Here is a 21,537-nt window from a genome sequence, read left to right as displayed (position 1 = left end):
CAGGTTATCCACGCTATCTGGTCGTAGGAGACCATCTGTCCGGAGAGCATCACTTGAAAATCCTGAGAGCTGATCTCCAAGATGATGCCATCTACGAATGTCAGGCCATTCAAGCGGCCATCCGATCCAGACCTGCCCGGCTGACTGTTCTCGGTAAGTCCTGTCTCCTCATCATGCTGGAGGTTATTTGTTGGGGTTTTTTTCATCCTCATGGTTGCACTGAGTGGCTTTTTGACAGAATGTTTTGTTGCTAAATCAAGAGGACTGGAAAGTAATCCATTGCGAGAGCGATGGGGGTGCATCTTGATCCTGAGAATGGTAGCAAAGGAAGCTGTTTAGGGAGTACAGCAATTCTGGGATGAGTAACACAGGCACAAAATGTTTGGTAGAGCTGAAGCTCTACAAAAGCACATGCTAGTTCAAGAGTGTGTGTGCATAAATTTAAGGATATGAAGAATGTCGGTGCCGTCAGTGCGATATGCGTTAGCCTTGCTGCAATGCTGTTCTGCGGCAGGACCAGGAGGACTCTACCGCTTGAGAAAAGGCTGGTTTTTATACTATCTTCATACTATCTATTTTCATACATATGTTTCATCATCGTGCGTTTTTCAGTAATTAATCTTTCCCATGAGCAACACAGGAGGATGTTGCGTGGGATTGCAAACGGGAGACGGCTCCCAACACCCTGTAAAGACCATTTTTGGGTGGGAGATGGGAGAGTAGCCCTGGCAAAGGTGAAGGGCTTTGTTGGCAGGCTGGCAAAGTGGTTGTGAGTGTTTATCAGGAGTGCTGGGAAAAGGCAGGCTGCGTTAGTGAGACTTCCCAGAATGGATGTGACTTCAGAGAAGTTAATGAAAATGGTATTTTTCTTGAAAAGCTTGGACAAAAACCAGTCTGTATTGCTCCCAGGCACATCCTGATTATTCAACCCCCAAAGTGAAACTATTTACATATTTAAGTTTGTTTAAATTGAAGTTTGGATTTGGTTTTTTCCTTGTTGGTTTTTTTCCTGGTTAATTTTTAGGGAAAAAAATTCTTAAAAAAAGATCCAAACCGAGAGTTTTAGTGCTTTTGGTCAGATCGAAGCTAATTAGTCTTAAGCAGACAAAAAAAGTGAATTAAGGTATTAGTTCTGGTTGAAGGTGCGCCTTATTGGAGTCTGCGCACCACCGCAAAAATGAGTTTTAATTTCAGGGTTGTAATTTCCCCTGCTTTTGTTTTTCTCTCTCCGCAACCCTACACAGTACCCTACCCCCAAACTTACACGACTGCCGTATCTTCCTTCCCTGACCCCAAAGATAATGATGATTTTCTTTTGATCCATCTCCTCCTGCTCAATCAACCCTTTGCAGCAGCTCAGAGCTCTGACATGTGCCCATACATGAAAGAAGCCTGCAAATGAATCGGAAAGCAGAAGGCGGCTGTCAGGGGGGCTTTCTCGCTTACCGACAACCTCTGCAAGCTGTGTCGCCTTCCCCTCCCGTCGCCTGGGCTCCCCCCTTCTGTTGTGAAGGCAGAATACGTTGCTGGAGCCAGACAAAAGAAATAATGTTATCTAATTAGAGCTAAAGATTTCAAAACTAATTTAGTCCCAGGGCGCACGGGCGTACGTCAGAGCTCAGAGCTGCTGCGAAGCGTTGATTGAGCAGAGAGATGTTTTCATGGATCAAAAGGAAATCGTTATTATCTTTGGGGTTGTGGAATGTGTTGAATAGATGGTAGCTAATGTTTATGTGAATATACATGGTAGTTGCTAATTGGTACATTTACCTAAGATGTTCAGCAACTTATATTCGCAGCATGTTTTCCTTTCAAGAAAATTAAAGTTACGGCACATTCAACTTAAGCCCGATCAATAAGAAAATGGGGCTTTACAACCTGTCAGTCGCACATCTTTCACTTTAGATGTATTTATGCAGATGTTCTGGGGAAATTTAAGGCTGGTTGGGGAGATAGGAGTGATAATCCACACCCTCGGAAAGGGACTGGAAGGTTGTTAGGGCTCAGCAGATCGCATTTTGACACCTTTGCGGAAGGATGGGGTGTCCTGCCACACCGGCAGCGAAGGCGGATGTTGCCACGGCTGGTCCGCGGTCTGCGTTTTAGCCAGCCCAATGGAGGGGTATAGAAACGGCACATTAAGAGAAGATGCTTCCAGCACCCCGTGTGTTAAGAGGTAGCGCTGGCTCCTGACAGCCGGTTACAGCGTGTAGTGCGTCAAGCTAAACTTACTGTACCTTAGGGAGGCAAAGCGCGTGTTTGTACAGAAAAATGGAGAGACGTTTTTGGTGGTTACAGATGTGTAATGCCACCAGCTGCGCAGACGTTTCTCCTCTTCGGATCAGGTGCGTGCCGACTCGGCGAGCCTGCTTAAGCGACCATCGCTGGAGGGATGTGGATCTCCCAGATTTCATCTCGCTGGGTTAGGAAGGGATGTGACAGGCTACCTGAGCCGCCTCATTTGGAGAAGTCGCTTGTGGGGCATTCCTTTTAGCTTTTTATTGCCGTCAGAGCTGATTTGTAAATCCAGGAGGGATTACTTGTAAATTAATTGTAAAAATCCGCTGCTTGAACCCCAGCCTGACTCAGGCATCCCGCTGCCCGAGCTCCCGGGAAGCCGGTGCCTCCGGAGAGGGAAGCTGGGCTCCCTCGGTCGTGGCCAGGAGGGAGGCTTCAAACAGGAGGATGTTGCTCACACCTCCAGCACCCTGGCAGGTAGGAGGGGATGGAGACCTCCCATCCTGGAGGCTTTCTGATTCCTCTTTGACATTCAACCAAAGCCTAAATCATCCCTGTCTGTCCAGCTTCACCTGAGGCTGCAGGCATCGCCTAGGCAGGAGAGGATCCCTAAGCCATCCCCAAATCTGCGTGCAAACCATGCAGCTCTCGAGGAAACGATTTGTTACAGCCGGAGCAGAGCTGGGAAGCTCTCGTGGCTGGGGGCCCGAAGTGTGCTGCTGGGTTTGCCAAGGACCTGGGAGGCTCAACAGCCGGCCGGGGATGTTGGAGGCAGTTCTGGGGAACCCCATCCCACTCTATCACACCCCAGCCTTGCCTCTGGAAAATACCTTGCCTGTTTTTTTTGCGTGGGTCAGTGCTGCCTTGTCCGTTCTTGCCAGCTTTTCCACATTCTTGGTATCATAAAATCCCCTCATGCCTCCCAATTTGGTTTCCAACTGCTTGTCATTCATGTCTGACAACAGTTTTATGCGGCTGATGCCTCCTACTTCCCTGCTCAGATGCATCTGCATTAATATTTTAATTAAATATTTAAGCTTTTGTCACGTTGTTTCCAAATCTACATGGTTAAACGTAGTGGAACAGATCATTCCATAGCCTTGGAAGTCCAAACACTCAAACAGATGAGCCTGTTAGTGTCATCAGCATCGGGAGAATTCTTTTATTTGTAGTCTCAGGGACAAATATTGCTCAAGAACCCGGCTAACCCATCCCAAAGCTGAAGAATCCCCCTTCTCCAGGTCTCCCTCACCTTCCCTCCTACCATTGCCCAAATTGTCCAGGGAAGCAGCCTCTGCTCTCTCTCCTAGGGACGTCTGCCCGGCAGGGAAGGCAACGGCTGATAAAAGCTGATGTGATGGGATTTGGGAGATGCGGAGGCATCCACGTTTTCTGCAAGCAAAGGATGTCAGGGCAGCAGTTTGGCAGGGGAACCCAAGCCAGGCAGGCTCTGGGAAGCCACTGGAGGGCTATTTGCTACCTGGTACATCTTTAATGGCAGGGCTTCTTAATTTATGATCTATTTAACTATGCTGGGGTATTAATTAAATGAAGTAAGAGCCTGATTAGGACCAGAAGAAATTTAAAAATAAAATCAGAGTGAAATTGCAAAGCAAACACTTTGGCTGTAACCACTGGAGAGTTCCCTCTGGTCTTCCATCAAAGCTCGGAGCAGGGAGGGCAAATACAAGAGATTATATAGCCAACAGATGTGTGTTGTTAAAATATGCATCTGCCAGCCGTGTAGTTTAAGGAGCCAGAGGGCTAGCTTGTGGATCCTTCTGCACTCGGGGGACCGTGAATGAATTTGAGGCCCCGCCAGCCGAGCTGGGATTTGCAGACACGTTAATTAGTGTTGAGTTCCCAGATCTCGAAGGCAGCCAAGCGAAGAGAAACTTTGAAGAGAGCATCGGCTTCCCCGGGAGGAAGGAGAGGGGAGGAGAAGAGGTGAGCCCCGGCTCGCCGTGCCGATCTGGCAGTGGCGTTGCGAAGCTTCAGCCCATGATGGCCAGGGGCAGGCAGGACGCGCGGCGCCGGGAGGGTGGTCAAGCAAAGCAGGTGGACGGCGAGGCGTTGGGGAAGCTGGATGGTAGCGTGGTTGGTCTTCTTCACTGGCGTCTTGGCAGGAGCATCCCAAGCCTGTCCTGGTCTGTGGTCCTCAAAAGGCAGGGAAAGGGTTGTGGAATCATGAAAACTGATGAAGAGCCGTTCATGGTGGGACAAACCATCCTTCGCTACACACCGCAGGCTCTGTCTTCTGTGGTTTTAAAGAGTTTCTCATGAGCATCATGCAGGTGCCAGGGGAGGGCTGGAAGGGACCCCAGCATGAGATGTGATGCCTCCAGCCCTGCCTTGTGCCACGGGCTGTCCTGGCAAGTTTCTGTACACCACTAGCTCTGCAGCTCGGCGCAGGGAAAGGGTTGGTCCCAGAGAGATGCTGGTGGGAACTTGGTGACAACCAGGACAAGGGGACCGTGGGGGTGTGAGGAAGGGAGGCGGAGGAGCTACTTCCAGAGGCTTAAGGTGAATAATTGATAGGCAATCAACTTGTACATTCACCTTTTATAGTCTAATTCCCTGTCTCCTCCCCCTCCGCGGCCTCTTCTAATATTAACTCTGCCTTCATGTGTGTCCCATTAGAAAGAAAGCTTTCTTAAATCAACGTGAATTATTTAACGCTACAGATTAAGTTAATTTGAAGTGAGAGCTCCTGTCTTTTAAGATGGCACAAGCCAGGGACAGGAGAAGAGGAGGGTCACGTTGGTGTCAAGTACATTCACATTCAATCACGACCCTTTTCCTCTTTTTATTTTATTTTTTTATTTTATTCTTTATTTTATTCCAATCATCTTTCTAGCTGAGCCTTTCCAGTCCTCCCCTGCAGAGCGGAGTAAGCTATTTCCATTACCAAAATGATCGCTGGCAGCTTGAGACATCTGCATTTCCCAGCTTTCCTGCTCTTCAGCAGAGTTTGATCAGAAAATAAAGAGGATATGGCCTGGGAAAGGCCATTTTTCAATATTTGCTTGTAATGCTGAGCTGCAATGAGAAAATGTGGACTAGGTGATGTTTCAAATCCAGAAACAGTTCAGCTTGGAACCATCTCAAGTATTTTTCCATACTTTTTAACAGAATTCCGTTCTCTGAATGCAAAATTCAGCCTAAACCAGCATGTAGAGTCAGGATGTCAATTCAGAACAAAAAAAAAGAAGTGATGAAAATGTGATCATTTTCTTTCAGACAGTCTCTTCTCCTTGAAAAAGTTTGGGTCTTCACGAAGCTGCATTTTCTGCTGGGAATATTTTCAGTGGCAAAATAGCAACCGGGTCTACTGAGAATGAAACAGAAACATCAAACAATCGAGCACAAATCCCAAATAACCTAAATATTTGATGTCATGTCTGAGCAGCTTAAGTTTACAGTGCTCTGAGACGGCTCCTTTTGATAGCAGAGGGTGGACGGGTTTCCTTGCTAGCATCCCTGCGTGGCTCCTGGGGTGGGAAGGTATCTCCATGGGCTTGACCGTACCCAGCCAGGCACACCCAGGGTCTCGGAGGTGCTTGGTGCTGTACAAATTGAGGGTGAAAGGCAACCTCTGCCTCGTGCAGTCTATAGCTGGAAAAACAGATCAAAGAGAGGTACTGTATGCTAAAAACTCGGCTCTGGAGATGGGTCTTCCCAAGCTGGGTTTTACCTGGGCGTTGGGAAGTGCTGCTCTTCCCCCATTTTGGAGGGGTTTGCACCCTGCCTGTCTGGAGGAGGAGGAGGAAGGCAAGGCAGCATCCGCATGAGCTCTGCTCTCCTTACTTTGAAGGAGACAAGCAGAACTGATTCCCTTACATCCCCATTAAGCACATCTTAGCTGGCTGCGTGGTGCTAGGGTGAAATGCTGTGTGGGACGTGTCCACCGGCCTCAGGCTCTGCCAACCTCGTTGCTGTAGAATAACGACTTTCTGATTACACAAATACGGGGAGAGAAAAGCTAAGACAGGGGTTTGTTTCGCATTACAGATATAACCGCCGTTCTGCTGCTTTTGCCCTGCCGTTGTAGAGCTGCTAATACAGGGAGTAGCTCAGTGTGCCCAGTCGCCGTGAAAATGTGAAAAGCCCCTTCCCCAAGGATCCCGGAGGGAGTTTCCCAGTAGTCACTGGGAAATCTGGAGCTTTTGCAGAAACAGCCCAGGTTGCAGGCTGCTTGTGGCAGCACCCTGATGGGCATAAAACCTGTCTCAGCCCAGTTAATATGCCACTGCGTGACCAGGAAATTTAAAAAAAAAAAAATATATTTATCAAATGCATTAAAAATGATAAATATATTCCTTCCCAACAGGACAGGGATGTATCTGAGCAGTGGCTGGTGTTTAATCGCACAAAGGGAAGTTCATCTGGGCCAGGCCAGCACTAAGGAGATGCTGCCGCCGCTCCCTCAAACCCAGGTCCGGTGTTATCAGCTCACACCATTTTATGATAGTCTTGCAAAATTTGTGTTTTCTTAAAGCCCTGGTCCCCGGGGTTAAGTGATAGCAGGAAAGTCGTCTTGTTCTGTACGTAAATTAATGGCTAGCCTTTGGCACCGCGGAGCCAGGCTTGAATACCGAAGGAAGATTTGTGTGCCTGGAAGCCCGTCTGTTTTCTTTGAACTGTATCACTTGGTCTACCAGCAGATACCACCTCTCCCATCAAACTTCACCTTGCTCATATCCTCAGAGCCGCAGCAGCATTCCTACCTGAATGCTGAAGACTGAAGGACCACAGAGTAAATAGGAAGAGACACGGTTAGAAATGATTAATGTTAGGGTTCTTGCGCCAATCTGTGATTTCTTGTCTTGATGCGGGGAGGGCCTGACCCGGGTTTTTATCGAACATGAAGCATTTGGCTTCTCTAGGCAGAGTCTGCTGGTCTGTACCGAACTGATGGATGCAAAGCACATAGAGCTGATAAAAAGCCCTCCTGATTCTCTGTCATCCTTTCAGATGCAGTGGTGGCTGCATCCCTTTACCCTCTTCCCGGCCCCTCTTGCTGGCTCTGCCCCCCTCCCTGCCCTCGCACAGGAGCCATGAGCAATTATTCTTGGCTATGATGGCCGCGAAGTTGCCATGAAATGATGCGGGGGTGCTTGCTGTGTGTCAAAATCCAAAGCACAGCGCTCAACACTTGTACCGCTGCATCTGCACCGCCTCCTGCTCTGGGCACAAACCTCTCTGCCTCTCACCCCCAAATCCTCCCCAGTTTGCATAAGGCATCCGAGAGCCGGTGCTGCCTCTGCATCACGCGAGCCTTTCCCCTTTGTATCGTATACTGCATTAAATGGCTCCTGCTCCATGCAATGCATGTGGGCAGGGGAGATTATTCTGCATCACGCAAAGAAACCCCGCGCACGTGCGGATCTCTCTTTGCTTTGCACGCCGACGCGTGTTTCTCCCTTTTGCCGATCGAGACAGAAATCCCCCATCTGTATCCTACACGCGCTCCTCCTGCATTATACGCACACGCAGCAGCTCCTTTTGTGCCTCATGCGTGGATGCGATATAGATTGCTGCGGTCGGTGGCTGCTCGGCCGGGGGATCCGTCACCGCTGGGAACTTGGTGGGTTGTTAGTGACCTGACAAAAGTATTGACTCCCTCTCCCCTTGTCAGCTGGCGGAGAAGAATGAGGCCCTCGAAGCGTGACATCACCTGAGCGACAGCCCCCGCTTTCTTATCGATCCCCCCCTAATGAAAAATGAACCCGTGCGGGGGCGGGCCCAGCCACAAAAGCAGAGAAAATGCTTTGGGAGAGGATGCAGAAAGCGGCTGTTGAGGTGTTCCTGCTGGAGGATGCCTGCCCACCCCGGATCTCTGCTTGTGGCCAGCCTGGAGGGATGTGTTTTCTTGGGTCTGAGAGCTTTGCCAGCCCTATCCTGGGTTGCTTTTTGCACGTCTTGCATTTCTCCCCCACCTCCTTTAGGTGTTGTCCAGCCTCGCACCCGCTCGGCCTGTTTCTGAGCTGCTCTGCCAGCCGTGATAGAGTTCAGGCTCCCAGCTGCGACTGGCATCTTCCCCAGGTCATGGTGGAAAAGGGGTTGGTGAACCCTGTGACGAATCTCTCTTCTTGTTACAAATCCATCGCAATGCTATCTGTTCCTGGCATTTCTGAACAGCATTTGCTTTTGATGCACCTGTCAACGTGTCTGATGGATGTCAGCTTCCCATCTGATGGTAGGACGGGGATTGCTTTGGGGCCGTGGCATTCCTTTTAGCTCAGCTTGGGCTTCAAAACCGGATAGCCGCATCTTAATGACTGACCTGTGGGTGTCCTTTGTAATTGATAGGCAAATAACCTCCCCTGCCCCAGGATATTCATCTCACGCTAAGGTAGAGGTTGGACAAATGGCCCTCTGGAAGGGGCTATTACTTTTTTTTGATGTTAAAAGGTGCCTGGCGTGCTCAAATTAGGAGTTGACCATGCAGACATCTTAAGTGTTTTGGGAGGACAGCAACCACCCTGCTGCTTCCCAAGAGGCTGCCTTGGGCCTTGCTTCCTTACTGGGGTGTGCAAAGAGTTTTGGCTGCAGGCTCCATGCGGTCCCTGCCAAGGCTGGTGTTAGAAGCTGCTGTAAGATGAGTAGTTTCATAATTCACTAGTAGGTGGCTTGGTTTTGCAGCACTGGGCGATGATGTGGGTGCTGAGCTACAGCAGGCTGTAGGAGGCGGTACCCCAGACACTGCAGAAAATGCACAGGGATCACTTTAGGTGATAAATCACAAATGAGGGACCACTTTAGGCGGCAAAGAGAGACAAGCATGGACATGGCATTCGATGACCCATCCAGGACCGCTCTCTCCAGCCTCTTCCCTGCTCCTGGGAATTAGGCTGAGGCTTTCCCCCCGGAGGGCAGGCATGAAGTTGCGCTATCGGGTTCCTCTAACGTGCTCAACTCTGACCTCCACGGAGAGAGACAAGGGATTCATGGCAAATTATGGATTTAACACCTATCATGAACCTCAATTACAGCATGAAATGAGAAAGGAAAATGTAGCTAAATGGAAGATCTCCCCTGGGCAGCAACAGACTGCAACTTATGAGAGGCTGGGAAAAAAAATCAGGAAAAACCTTGTTCCTTTAAATATTGCAAAACCTTTATAAGCCCCTGCTTGCAGGTTAGTAGGGACAGGGATTAAAGGCCAGGGCTCAGACCTGTGACACATCAGAGCTTTCCAACACCATCCCTTCCGCTTGTGATGATGAGTGAAGGTGAAATACCATTGGGTATTGGTCCCTCGGGTGTGTGGGACTGCCGGTCCCCAGCATCTGGGACCAAGATCTGCCCTTCATCACATCACTGAGCCCAGCTTGGTCCTGCATCAGAAACACCAATGAGGCATCCTTCCCTGGTAAGTGCACTGATGCCTTTCAGCTTAGACTCGGCTCCTGACACCCAAACAGGGGGCTCCTGGGGTCCCCACCACCGTAACATCCACCCCTTGCTGCCCACCACTTCAGTGGCTGCTTCCATAGGGTTAATCCCTCTCCCGGGACATCACTGCAGCCAGCTCCCCGGCAGCGGCAATGACCCAAGAAGCGATTGATATTTCCGAGGTTCGTGTCGAGCTGGGTGTGGGAAGCAGAAACTGGAGTGGAAGCATCAGACTGGGTGTAATGCAGCTGGAGATGAATTCCCACGGGGAGGAGCTGTCAGTAGCTGGCTGCCGGGTGGTTTTGCTGGAGATGCAGGAAGGAAGATGGGCTTCAGCCACAAAAATACGGGCTTAGCACTGGTGGGAAAACCGGGAAAGGGGCATCCAGTGTGCTGCCTGCTTGGCTTGTCCTCCTGGCTGTATGGGTGGAAAGGGAATCCGGTGCTGCCAAAGCCTCCGCACGCAACCTTGAGCGAGTCCTTCAGGCTCAGATCCCTCCCTTAAAGAAAGGAAAAAAGGACTGGGGTGAAGCAGAAACAGGAAACTTTGGGTTATAAACATGATCTGCCTTGTACCCCGTGTTCACTGCAGTTACGGCTGCGATGTGGTTGACATCCAAGAGGTTTTCTGCGGTCGGTTATTTCTGGGGTTGGGCAGTGGCCGAGCAGAAGCGCTGCAGAGTCGTAGTTTTGGAGACAAGTGTCTATATTCTCCTTTGAGTCATAAATCATGTAGGAACTAAACTCTCCTCCCTGTGACCCAGGGCACACAAGGGATCCTCCTACTGTCCTTAACTCACAGCGATGCGGCAGGGACGTACGCCGGACAGCTTGCGATGGGTTCGGATAATTCGGGGACCATCTGCGTACCCGAGGTGGCTGTTTCTTATTCAGGTTGTTGCTAAGGAAGTCTGCAGAGATTTCTCATAGTGGGTGAGAAGTGACTTTCAAATCAGAGGCAGCATGAAAAATTGCAAGGGGAAAATAAAGTCTTTCATATCACATTTAATTGCTAACAAAGACAAAAATCACACCTCTCACATTTGGTTCGCCAGCAGAAGCCCAGATACCAGCTGCCCCGTTATGTATTTGATTCCAACTGGTAGGTTTAAAAGATGCAGAAGGTATTTAATGATAATGATAATGATTTACATTTATGTAGTGCCTTGTATCCACTGGGATCACAAAATGCTTTTTATATATCTATGGATAAAAATATACTGGATAACAAGCACTCCATCCATCACCAAATCACAGCCACTTCCCCAGCGAGGCAGCAAGCTGTTCAGGAAAGAGCTGCTGCAGTTCCAGAGCTGCTCTCCCTCCTCGCTGCTATGGCACTTGGGGTGCTGTACGGTAATTTTGTAATAAAACCAGGTGATAAAAACACTTTAAAAACAACAGTGTCATAAAAAAGAGAACCCTCGCTGTCATAAAACTGCATGCAGCAGAACAGGAGGGGAAACTTGAGAGGGAGAAGGTTATAAATAGGGACTGTTGCCGTCATGGCAATCAGCTCTGGAGGAGAGATGTCTTACAGCTGCTCTGGGTTGGAAGGTGAAGAGCTTGGCCGGCAGCAGCATCTCCAAAGGGCAGGTACCATCAGAGCTGGTGGGTAGAGAGGGACCTCCCAAGCTTAATTTGGAGGTGGCAATGCAGGGAAAAATCCCAACACCTGAGGCTTGAAAAATGCTTCTGCCTCCACGCCCTGCTTCATCCTGCTGTGGAGCAGGTCTCCCGTGGGTTGAGTGCAGTCCAGCCGCCTTCCTCCTCCAGCTCCCTGAGCGAGCAAGCCGGCAGCACCGTGCTTTGCCAGCTGAAAGCCGGTGTCTCTCCTAGGAGGCATCGAGCCTCGCTAGCCCAACATCCACCCCCTGAAAGGAGCCGCTCGGTTGAGACCCTTCGGTGGCAGCGTCTCGCTCAGCTGGGTCTAGGAGGCAGGGGAGGGGAGGAAGGAAGGGAGAGAGAAATTGAGGCTCTTGGAGATATTCATTCAAAATTCATAGGCGCAAAATTGCAGTCTGCATGGATTTGTTTCCTTTTGGAAATTACAGGAAACTGCAGGCACCAACAACTGTTATTCAAATAGCCACTTTAGATGATTAGGATGGCAGGAGGCTGTGCTTACACATGCAGACCCAATATAATCAGACGCGAGGCAGGGTGGGAAGGCAAGGCCAGGCAGAGGGAAGCTGAAGGAGCTTATAAGCATAAGCAGGCAGCGGGGCAGCTCTGTGGGAAGAGGCACGGGGCCAAATCCAGCCCCACCGCTGTGGTGCGAAGCAGGAGCATCCTATTAGCTTCCCCTGGCTTGGAGAGCCGAGCAGGTTTGGGATGGTAAGGGAAAGCGCGGAGCTGGGTGGCGATTCCTGGAGGAAGCTTCTCACCCCTCGTGAGCCGGCAGGCTGCAGGCAGGTAGCGCGCAGGTACGAGCACCCTTCCCTCCTGCCTGCAAGCAAGGGCTCTCCTCTCCCCTGCACATGCATCACGGCCCAGAAATGCACGCTCCTCATCCCCTACTCTCGTGCATTCTTGCACAAGCATGCGTGATCACTGCCCAGCCCGTTATAAATCAAGAAAGAGGGAAAGTTTTTACCCACCCTGAATTTATTTGAAAAAAAAAGAAAAAGAAAAAAAGCCACACACACATGGAAAACCCTGAGCAAATACTGTTTTGAGGATTGGCCCGAGGGTCAGCAACGAAATGCAGGCAAAGCATCTGAGCCACTGAAGGGTGGAAATTGTGTAATAAAAATAGACTCTGCAGTACAAGTGGAGAGAAGGAGAGACTCCCAGCTTTTGATCCAGAGAGCTGTTTCTTTTACTTTTAAAACATTTCTCTGGGGTACCAGTGGCGTCATGCGACGCAGAGCGGTCAAGAGCATCTCATCCTCTCCCTCGCCGCTCACGGCAGCATCTCCCGCTCAACCAAACCCTCTCTCCGTGACGCTGAGCCTCCTTCCTGCGGATGGACAGCTTCCAGCAACCTGCCGCGTCTTCGCGAGTCGCTCAAGGTGTTTGTAAATGTTTGCACACAGGCGAGCATCCCATCTGCGGGTGTGTTGGGCACGCGTTGGCAGCCGCGAACACGTGGCTTGGCAAGGTTTTTAGGCGGAAGCGCCTGCAGCGAGCGGCAGGCATGCAGCGAGCGGCAGGCATGCAGCTTCGCTGCCGGGCTGGACCCAAATACGAATTCTCTGGGGCCCTTAGCTTGCCAGACCCACATCCTCAGCGATGCTTCTCTGTACCTAGCTCCTTTCCCTGGCTGCAAGGTCACGGAGGACTTTATGTACTATTAAGCTATTTTCCGGAAGCGCCCTGGCAAGCGAGCCTTGTTCTAAAGCACCTGGGTGATGGACAAAGCTGGATGTGCACGTCTTAGAAGGGAGGGAGACCTAAAAGGTCAGAGCAGGAGGTCTTGAAGGTGCTAGCTTTCAAGTGCAGCCAGCTCAGAAGTTTTGATACCTTGAATAGGTAAGGAGACCTTCCCGAAACCTCTAGGCTCTCCTTAAACGTGGGCAGCAATCATCTAGACCCCTGCTTCCCGCTCCGTGGTGCTTTTTGGGGTGACCTTGAGTGTGTGTTGGCCGGACACGGATGCTGACGAGCTGCTTTGCACGGTCTGGCTTCCCTTTCTTGTCTTTACAGGTGCTTTTCTCTTATCCGGTAGTGTTTTGCAAAACTTCACAAGCTTTTAGTGGCAAGACTTTTGCTCAGAGGCTGTTGATAAATCTGGAGTAGATGGCAGGAGGCTTTAGTGCCATATTCCTTTCCATTGGAAAAAGCGACTTATCTGCTTTGGAGAATACAGGTTCTTCCTCCTTATCCAGGCTGAAATCTTATCTAAACTGGTTCAGGTGGCGGAGCCGAGAGAAGGAAATAATTAAGGAAGAGACAGGTGAAATGCTGACATTATTATTACTTAAATGGCCCAAACCTTTTACCTCATATATTTTTTTTTATTATTTTACTTTTTTTTACTGCTGGTGACACATAACAAGGGAGAAATCGGGTTTTCCAGGTTATCTTACCCATCCACACACACACAACTTGGCCCCCCTCCTCCCCACCCAAATATAAATCTCGTTTAACTGGTTCTGTTGGCAAGACAGAGAAATAATTAAGGCGAAGGTGGCTGAAATGTTGATGTTATTACTGTAATGCAGCAGCCTGTTTAGTTTCTTTGCCGATGAAATGCAACCAGGGGAAAATCAGTTTTAAAGATTACCTCCCAGAGATGCAAATTGAGGAGCGGAAACCATGTAGTCAGGAAGAAATGGTCTCAAACTAGGAAACATTTCAAAGTCTGTGACAGTCTCTTAGGGGCTTTTAAGACCACAATTTACCTTTTGACTGCATTCTATTTTCTCTGAAATCCTTTATTTCCCTCTTATTTATTGACTGGAGAGACAGCACAAAAACGAGAAAGTGATTCTCCAGCCGCTGGTCTTAAAAATCCATAGAAGAAAATTATTCTCAAGAGGGCAGTTTTTTTGTTGTTGTTGGGCTCTTTATTTTTTTTTCCTACCCCCCCTTCTTTTTTAACACTCTCTGTGAACCAGGGCTTAATTGAATCACTTTGCTATAGAGGGACCTCGAACGGGGAAGGTATCAAGGTCAGCGCCAACTCGGAACGAGAAGCCCTGATTAGAGAGGTGGGAACCATGGCAATAACACGGCAGGATGCGGAGCGCATCGAAGGTGGCCGGTCTCTCTCCATCCGCACACCACGAGCGTGTCGGGAGCCAGCAGCCGAATCGCGGTGATGTGCTCTGAATGGGCTTGCTCTCGTTTTGGGGATGGCACTCCGGATTAAGAAAATGTGCACCTATGCTGCTTGGATTAGCATCGCGCTCTTGGATTAGTATCATGCTATTGGATTATCATCGCGCTCTTAGATTAGCATCTCTCTCTCACAGCAACAGGGGATTGATGAGCCTCCGTACCTTGCTTTGCGATTCGCGCTGTTAACGTGCACTCCCCTTCCTCCCGTACGCGTCTCAGGGTTGTTATTGAGTCGCTCGCTCGCTGCCGGAGCGAGAAAGTCCTCTGCTTGCAGCAGAGATGCAGGGGCTTCTCCCAGCCGCCCGCTGCGCCGTGGGATGGGGAGCCAGGCTGGCCGGTGCGTGGTCCCTCCCAGCAGGTCAGCTCAGGGATCTGCAAGGTGCCAGTTCAATAAGGGACGCTTTTCAGCAACCCTAGAAGTTACCAACCAACTGTCCCTCACCCACCCCTTCCCAGGTCTCTCCAAGGCTTCAAACTTCCTCTTAGGAGCACACGCATCTCCATCCTTCTCTCCCTTCCAGCTGGCGTTACCTGCAAGCCCAGAGCCTGGTCCCAGTCTGGTCCCAGCATCGCATCCCCTTGGCCTTGCCCCTGCCCCGATGACACCTTGCTCCCTCTTGCTCCTCGCGCAGCCGTTTCCCCCCACCACGCACGCCTGTGTGTCGCGCACGCGTTTCTGTCTGCGGGTGTTCCCTGCCAGGAATGATATTGAGTCGTGCAGGAAAAAAAAAAAAATGATAAAGAAGTCCCGCAGCGCTGGCCTAGTTAGACCGAACCCGGCTGCGAGCTAACTCTGCTGCCCAAGCGAGCCCCCTGGAGACGGCTCTGCTTGGGAGAAAATAACTAGAATAAAAAACAGCACATCAGCTTAGGCTAATATGGGTCAGAATTGGTGTAGCCCAGTAACTAGAGCCTAGATCTCGGAGATAAAATCCTTTTAGGCCATCCAGTCTGTCTTTCAGCTAGCTGTGTTTAATTACTCCTAGCTCCTCTCGGCCCTGCCTTTGCAGAAAGGAGCGTGTTAGGACATTTCCCACTCCTCCATCATTAAGGTTGCCCGCTTGTCGATACTTTTCTGCTTAGTTTTGGAGGTTGCACCAAAAAAGATCTGGGCAGACCTGCTGCAGAGTCATGCCTGACCACGCTGCAAAAGTCGAGCTGTGCATCTCCTCCTTCCTTCTTCCGAAGCACTTTGGGTGGTACCAGGGCTTCAGTCCTCGACAGGCAGCACAAGGATGTCCACAGCGGGATGGCGATGGGGAGGACAGGGAGGACCCACTGCTCTGGGTGATGCTTCTGGAAGAGGAGTTACAGGCTCAGAACCTCCTGCTAGATCTGGAGCAAGGATTTCTGTGCACAGGCTCCTCAGATCGAGCTGCTCCATCTTCTGGCTCTGTGGCTTTCTGTCTCAGCTCCCCAGGCAGGACTTGGAGGTACTTTGCTTCCTAGTGCGGTTCAAAGGTACCTTTGGCACAAAGGCAGCAAGAAGAATGGAAGAGTAAAATTGCAGAGGTTTGAAAAGTTTCCCTTTTGGAATGAAGGATTTTGCTACAACTGAACTGACAAAAGACTGGTTTGGGCAAGATCTCCACCAGAACGAAACCATTTCTTTCAAGCCCACCTGCCTTGAAAATTGCCACCTTGGGTGTGTGTGTCCCCGTTTGCCTCCCTGGACTTAGATGTCTCCCGTGCTGTGTCCCCTGTGATGGGCTGTGGTGTGTGTCGGTGGCCAGGAGCCCCGGGCTCCCTCTTTGAGGCAGGAGCTGTATCTCAGGAGAGGTTTTGGGGGGTTGTGTCCATTAACACAACTGAAAAATGAAATCGGAGCCATTACCACCCGTCTCCCAGCTTTCTGTGTAGCCTGTCTCCTATTCATCCTATCTCCTCTACACCTTATCTGATTTCTGCTGCCGTTGCAAACTCTGGGAAGAAGAGCATCCCTGGGGATGTGGGTTGAGGCAGTGGGACCTCTCGCCTTGCAAGTCCCCCCGGCACCAGGACACCCCGCTTCCCTCCGTGCCTCCGTTGCTGCGGCGAGAGCACCCTCTCCTGTCTCAGCCTGCCTCACTGCATTTTTTTCCCTGCTCCCTTCCCTCACGTAGAAACCGGCGCTGAGGTTCTCCATCGTGTACTGGGGTGAGGACGTGGCTCCGGGGACCCAGCAGCCCGGGTGCCGGGCTTGGCACCCACACCTTGTCCCGGCATGGGACGGTGCGCGACCCAGCGTGCTCCTGACAGCAGCACTGAAGTTTGTTAGGAGAACTGGGGGAATATTTAAGTAAAAAACAATTTCTAGGAGAGGTCTGTTATAATTACTAATTAGATCTGGTTATAATTATCTCTCTTTGCAATCCCATACCTGCCGCAGAATAGCTCCAGTTCCTCCTAACAATTAACAGAGAAAGTCTTTTATGATACACAGGGTGATTACATTGCAATTGCAGCCTCCGTGGCGAATGCTGACTTATTAAAGAAGAGCCGATATTTACAGAAGAACATTGTGATCAAATTAGGCTAAAATTAACTGGAGTAAATTAAGAATACCAGTGGTTTTTTCATCTGCTTCCCTTCCTTTTCTGCCACAGAGTCGCCTCTGGGTTCGTTCATAATGCTCTGTTTTGATTGCGGCACTTGACTGGGCAAAAAGATATGGAAAGCGACAACAGCCCGTTCCTCCGGTTTGCTTCCGCGTGAAATCCGCGTTCGCGTCTCCCTCTCGCTCGTCCGCCGTCTCCTGCTCTCGCAGTGCCACAAAACTAGAGGGCAGGACCCAAACCTCCGGCTTCCCCCCCCCCAGCTTTAATGAGCTTGCTAAAGGCTCTGCCTGCCGGTCTCTGCTGCGCGGAGAGGCGGCTCAAAGCGCTCATCACGCGCTTCCCGTTCAGGGCACGGGTTTTCTCACAGCAATAGCAAAAGGGGTGGATTTCCCCCAGCGATGCTAAACCCAACGCTCGCTTGCACTTAAGGCGCACCTTAATAAGTCCAAAGTGAAGGCTGATGCTCAGCGTTAGGAAGAATCGCGCAACGAGGAATTCGGAGATTTTTTTTCATAGCAATGGGCCAAGCAAAATAATCATCAGATGGTTTTTTTTTTCTTTTTTTCAGCACGAACGGAATTCTGGGTGAGGGGAGTGTGGTTTCTGGGAGGGTTGACTCTATCTGTAGGTATCCAGAAAGTAGCTGATGCAGACAGACTTTTGGCTGTGGCAGTGCGGGGTGGCTTTTGTGGACTGTTGCTTTGCTTCTCCCGAGTAGGAGGCTGAATCGTCCTAAATAACAATGTAGCAGAGGATGGTGGAGGTAATGAACAATATCGTCTCTGGCCCAAGCCTTTGGATAAATTATCCTTCCAGTTAAAATCCATGAATCTGACAGGCTTTGCAAATTGCATCTTATTACGGATTCAGCAACTTCTCCACCTTTCCTTGATTGCCTCGTCCCTAATCCTCCAGATCTAAGTCGCGCTGAATGTGGGGTCCCTTATTGCATCCTTAGCAACTTCTGGTTTTTCTCCTAATCCAGGAGCTCCACCCTAGTTCTGGCTTAACGCTACCTAGGCAGCATCTGCGTCCTGGCAGCTCCACTTTGAACTTTAATTCCCAGTTGGCCCCTAGATGTGCAAAACCAGGCCCAGTGCAGTGACTGGTAGCACTTCTGCAGTGGCTAAGGATGCTGTTAATATAGACCGTGCCATCAGCGTTTGAGGGAGGTGGACACAGGGCATACTGCAGATGGACTTTGGGAAGATGCTTTCTAAAGACGCAATGGTTGGGATGAAAGCTTTTGCATTTTTTTTGACGCTCTCTTTTTGCTCCTTTGTTTCAGTGAAAGAAGCTCACATGAAGTCTTTGATAAGGTTTTAGGTTTTGTCCTCTTCTTTCTTCCACTTCTTTTCTCCCGAGAGGAAGAAAGAAGAGAAATGAATGAGTCGAAATGAGGGGAACAACCTTCCGTTTTTTCAGTTTTTTTGTCATTGGAAAACTGAAAAATTCCATGTTGTCTGCCCAAAAGGAAAAGTTGGAATTTATTGTCCTTTCTATGAAAGCGTGATGATTTCCGATGAGCTCTTTTGCCTGCTTTTTTCAGTGACTGCGGAGCTGGGAGCCAGCGGGGATTCCTGCCCACCGCTCACGGGGTAACAGGACAGCGGGGCTGGAAGGGCTGGTGCCGGCGGTGCGGGTCGCTTTGCCTCGTGGTGGCATGTGTGATCCCTCGGTAGGTGCCAGGGTGGAGGTACAGGTATCGAGATAGAGAGGTGGAAAGGGCAGAACCACCCTCACGGGGTGTTTGTGCTGCTCCCATTCCTGCACCCCAAGTATTTCCCTTCCCACGGCTCCAGCTCTTCGGAGATGGGGCTGGCGGTGGTCGTGTTAGAGGATTTTCCTCCTGCAGGTCCTACCCTGGGGAATCAGAGAAGGGCAGCGAGTGTTCGCTATTCACATCACACTTGAATATTCACGAGAGCTGCGAATTAGACAGCTACGTCACCTGGGCTGGGCTGGGAGGTCTTTCTGGAGTCCTACGTTGTTCCTGCAGCAACCTTGTTGCAGTGAAGGGGAAAATTAACGCTTTTTGCTTTGGGGACAATTCTTTCATGCAAATCACTTTTGGAAACTGGCAGGTGTTGGGGGTTTTTATTTGCAAAAAGAACGCAGAGGGTTGTTGGGAAGAGGAGGCCATCTCAGGCCAGGTTTCTAAACCAGTTCGTACCATCCCAGGCACAATGGAGGGTCTAAAAGAGGAGAAATCAAACCCTCTTCAGGCATGGCAGAGCCGAACTGCTCCGTGAGGTTTTCTCCCTGCCCTGTTTCTCATCCTGCCTTTGTATTAGCACGGTGCAACGAAGAGTTAATTGAAGTGGTAAAAAAATAAGCCCAGGGCAGAGGCAGCAGCATCCTTTTCTGCATTGTAATGAGTCATATGTTTTCTTAACGTATTCCTGCTCCTTTCACCGCTCTCCTGACCTCTCCACGTTGCTGCACGCCCCGGTCCGGGTTGGGATCTCCAGCCGGTCTTTGTAAAGCATTGTCAGCCCTAATTGCTTTCTGCTTGGGCCCGTAACACGTACGGTTTAGCAAGGCTGCAAGAACAGAGCAAAGGAGGACAGAGGAATCGGTGCATTAATCCCTGGCTTTGCTACGATGCTCGCAGCACCAGGCACCCCTACAGAGTTCACTGACACTCGGCCACTCCTTTCGAACAAATGGGGACAGCAAGGAGCGGTCAGGGCACGCCGGTCCCTTTCTCTTTGGGTATGCCAGACCACGATTTAGTCGGAGACAAAATCGCCGGAGAAATAATTACAAGCCAACTACTGACTCTGGTGAGGTGGGGGTGGCGAATCGCAATGTCACGCCGCGGTCCTAATCAGCTCATAGAAGCCCCCGAAGAGGGGCTGGCAGGGCCCGGCACCGCCCCGGGGGGCGGGGGGAGCCACAGCCTGGGAAACCTCGGGGCGATGCTGGAGGGGCTGCCGGACAGCGGCACGGCGCGTGGGAGGGACCCGCGGGGGCAACTTGTATGTGTAGAGGAAACCCAGAAGGATGCTCTTGTGTTTTCTGCGCTGTAAGCTGGCACGGTGCTTGTTTTAGCCCTGGAGGGCTGGAGTGTAGTGACTGATATCAGGGCTAAGATGGCAGCTGGTACCTGCTAATCTCTCTCCAGCAGGTAAAAGTGGCACCCGTTGCCACAGCCTCAGCATGTTCCGAATACATGTGTGACTTGAGATTAGAACTATCGTTTCCCTGCTCTTGCAGGACAGCCCTCATCTGAACTTGCAGCGTAGTCCTGCCCACGGCTCCTCCCAGAGGTGTGCTCCCCAAAAACCAGTGGCAGTCCAAAATTTCCTGTGCAGATTGGGCTTTTCCTCACTTGCCTGGCTGCAAATGGTGTGAATTCGTCAGCAGTACTGCAGCCGGGGCTCCGGCACGGGCTGGGAGGTGGTCGTCTGGGGTGGGATGCGGTGGGGACAGCAGGTTGAGCAGATGCAGGGAGCCCCACATCGATGATTGCAGTGGGGACGTCTCCTTTGTAGGCAAAGAGAAGGAGCATGCCCAAGCCTAGAGGTGAGCAGCCCAAAATGAAAAGCTCCTCGGTGTTTTTTTTCTTCGCAAACAATCCCCAAAACAAGCTCTGACGCAAGCATGGCTGTTTGCAGATTTGTGTAACCCTTTTTATTTGAGGCTAGGGTTTGTTTGTGAACCTGCTGCTTCACCGCACCAGGATGAATGCCATCGCAGGGAGGCTTAGAAACAGCTGCGATGCACAAGAGGCACTCCAGAATCACATGTCAGGTCCCCAAAGCCTTGAGACTGTGTGAAGAAGGGAGGGAATTTCGAGTGAAAATAAAAATGCTTTGCCTCTGTTATTGGTGGAGCATCCCAGGGTCATGTTCTGAAGCTTTGCCGTTCTGAGGACTAGAAATGTGTTGGTTTTTCTGTCATGAAAGGCTCCGCTCCTCCTCTCTTCAAATGGATTTAGGATCTGGGCTGTAAGAAAAGTGAGAAATGATGCGACAAGCACGGTGCAGCTGCTACAGATTTGGTGACACCGAGTTAGCTGGCAGATGTTCGCTGCCCATCCCTTCCACCCTGCAGAAGCCGAGCGAGGCGTTTCCTCTCCCAAAAGCAATCCAAGACCCCTGGGAGCTCTCCTGGCGATGCCATAGACCCCATTTCTGGGAAGGGGATGACTTGCCAGGTGGGCAGTATCCTCTCTGGGGTGGGAAGCAGAGCTCAAGGCGGAGGGACCTCCTTGTTTGAAGTCGTTTTGCCCAAACCGCAATGCCCAGTGCCTGCCAGCTGCCACCAGCCTGGGACCAGCACGGGGCTCCTGCCCATGGGCAATTCAAGAGCCTGTGGTGAGTCAAGCCACCTTCCCCTCTGCAACCCCTTCCTCTCTGTCTGTCCATCCATGGTCCCCCTCCTCTGGTGTCAACACAAACTTAATTAAAAAGCAGCAGATGTTCCTTTGATTTCAATTTACTCGAGATCTTAACCTAATGGAAATGGTATTTTGCATCCAGCTGTGACGAGGCAGTCTGGGCTGAGTCCCGGCATCCCTGCCTGCAGACTTCCTACCTGTCTCACCGACTTAACGGCAGTGACTCATTTCCAA

The 21,537-nt window shown here is 50.6% G+C and overlaps 1 protein-coding gene across 1 annotated transcript in view; it reads left to right on the top strand.

Moving 5' to 3' along the window:
* Positions 1 to 21,537, top strand: part of LOC104072839 (kin of IRRE-like protein 3) — a gene marked incomplete at both ends in the record, with an annotated part of 69,713 nt that overhangs the window by 26,549 nt on the left and 21,627 nt on the right. Inside the window, one exon of the mRNA XM_009572429.1 lies at positions 4 to 153. Coding sequence (XP_009570724.1) covers positions 4 to 153 — 150 coding nt within the window. The remainder of the gene's footprint in view (positions 1 to 3; positions 154 to 21,537) is intronic.

The sequence above is a fragment of the Fulmarus glacialis genome, unplaced genomic scaffold (assembly GCF_000690835.1).
Source record: "Fulmarus glacialis isolate BGI_N327 unplaced genomic scaffold, ASM69083v1 scaffold8752, whole genome shotgun sequence".
Lineage (NCBI taxonomy): Eukaryota > Metazoa > Chordata > Aves > Procellariiformes > Procellariidae > Fulmarus > Fulmarus glacialis.
This window is presented reverse-complemented; position numbering and strand designations above follow the sequence as displayed.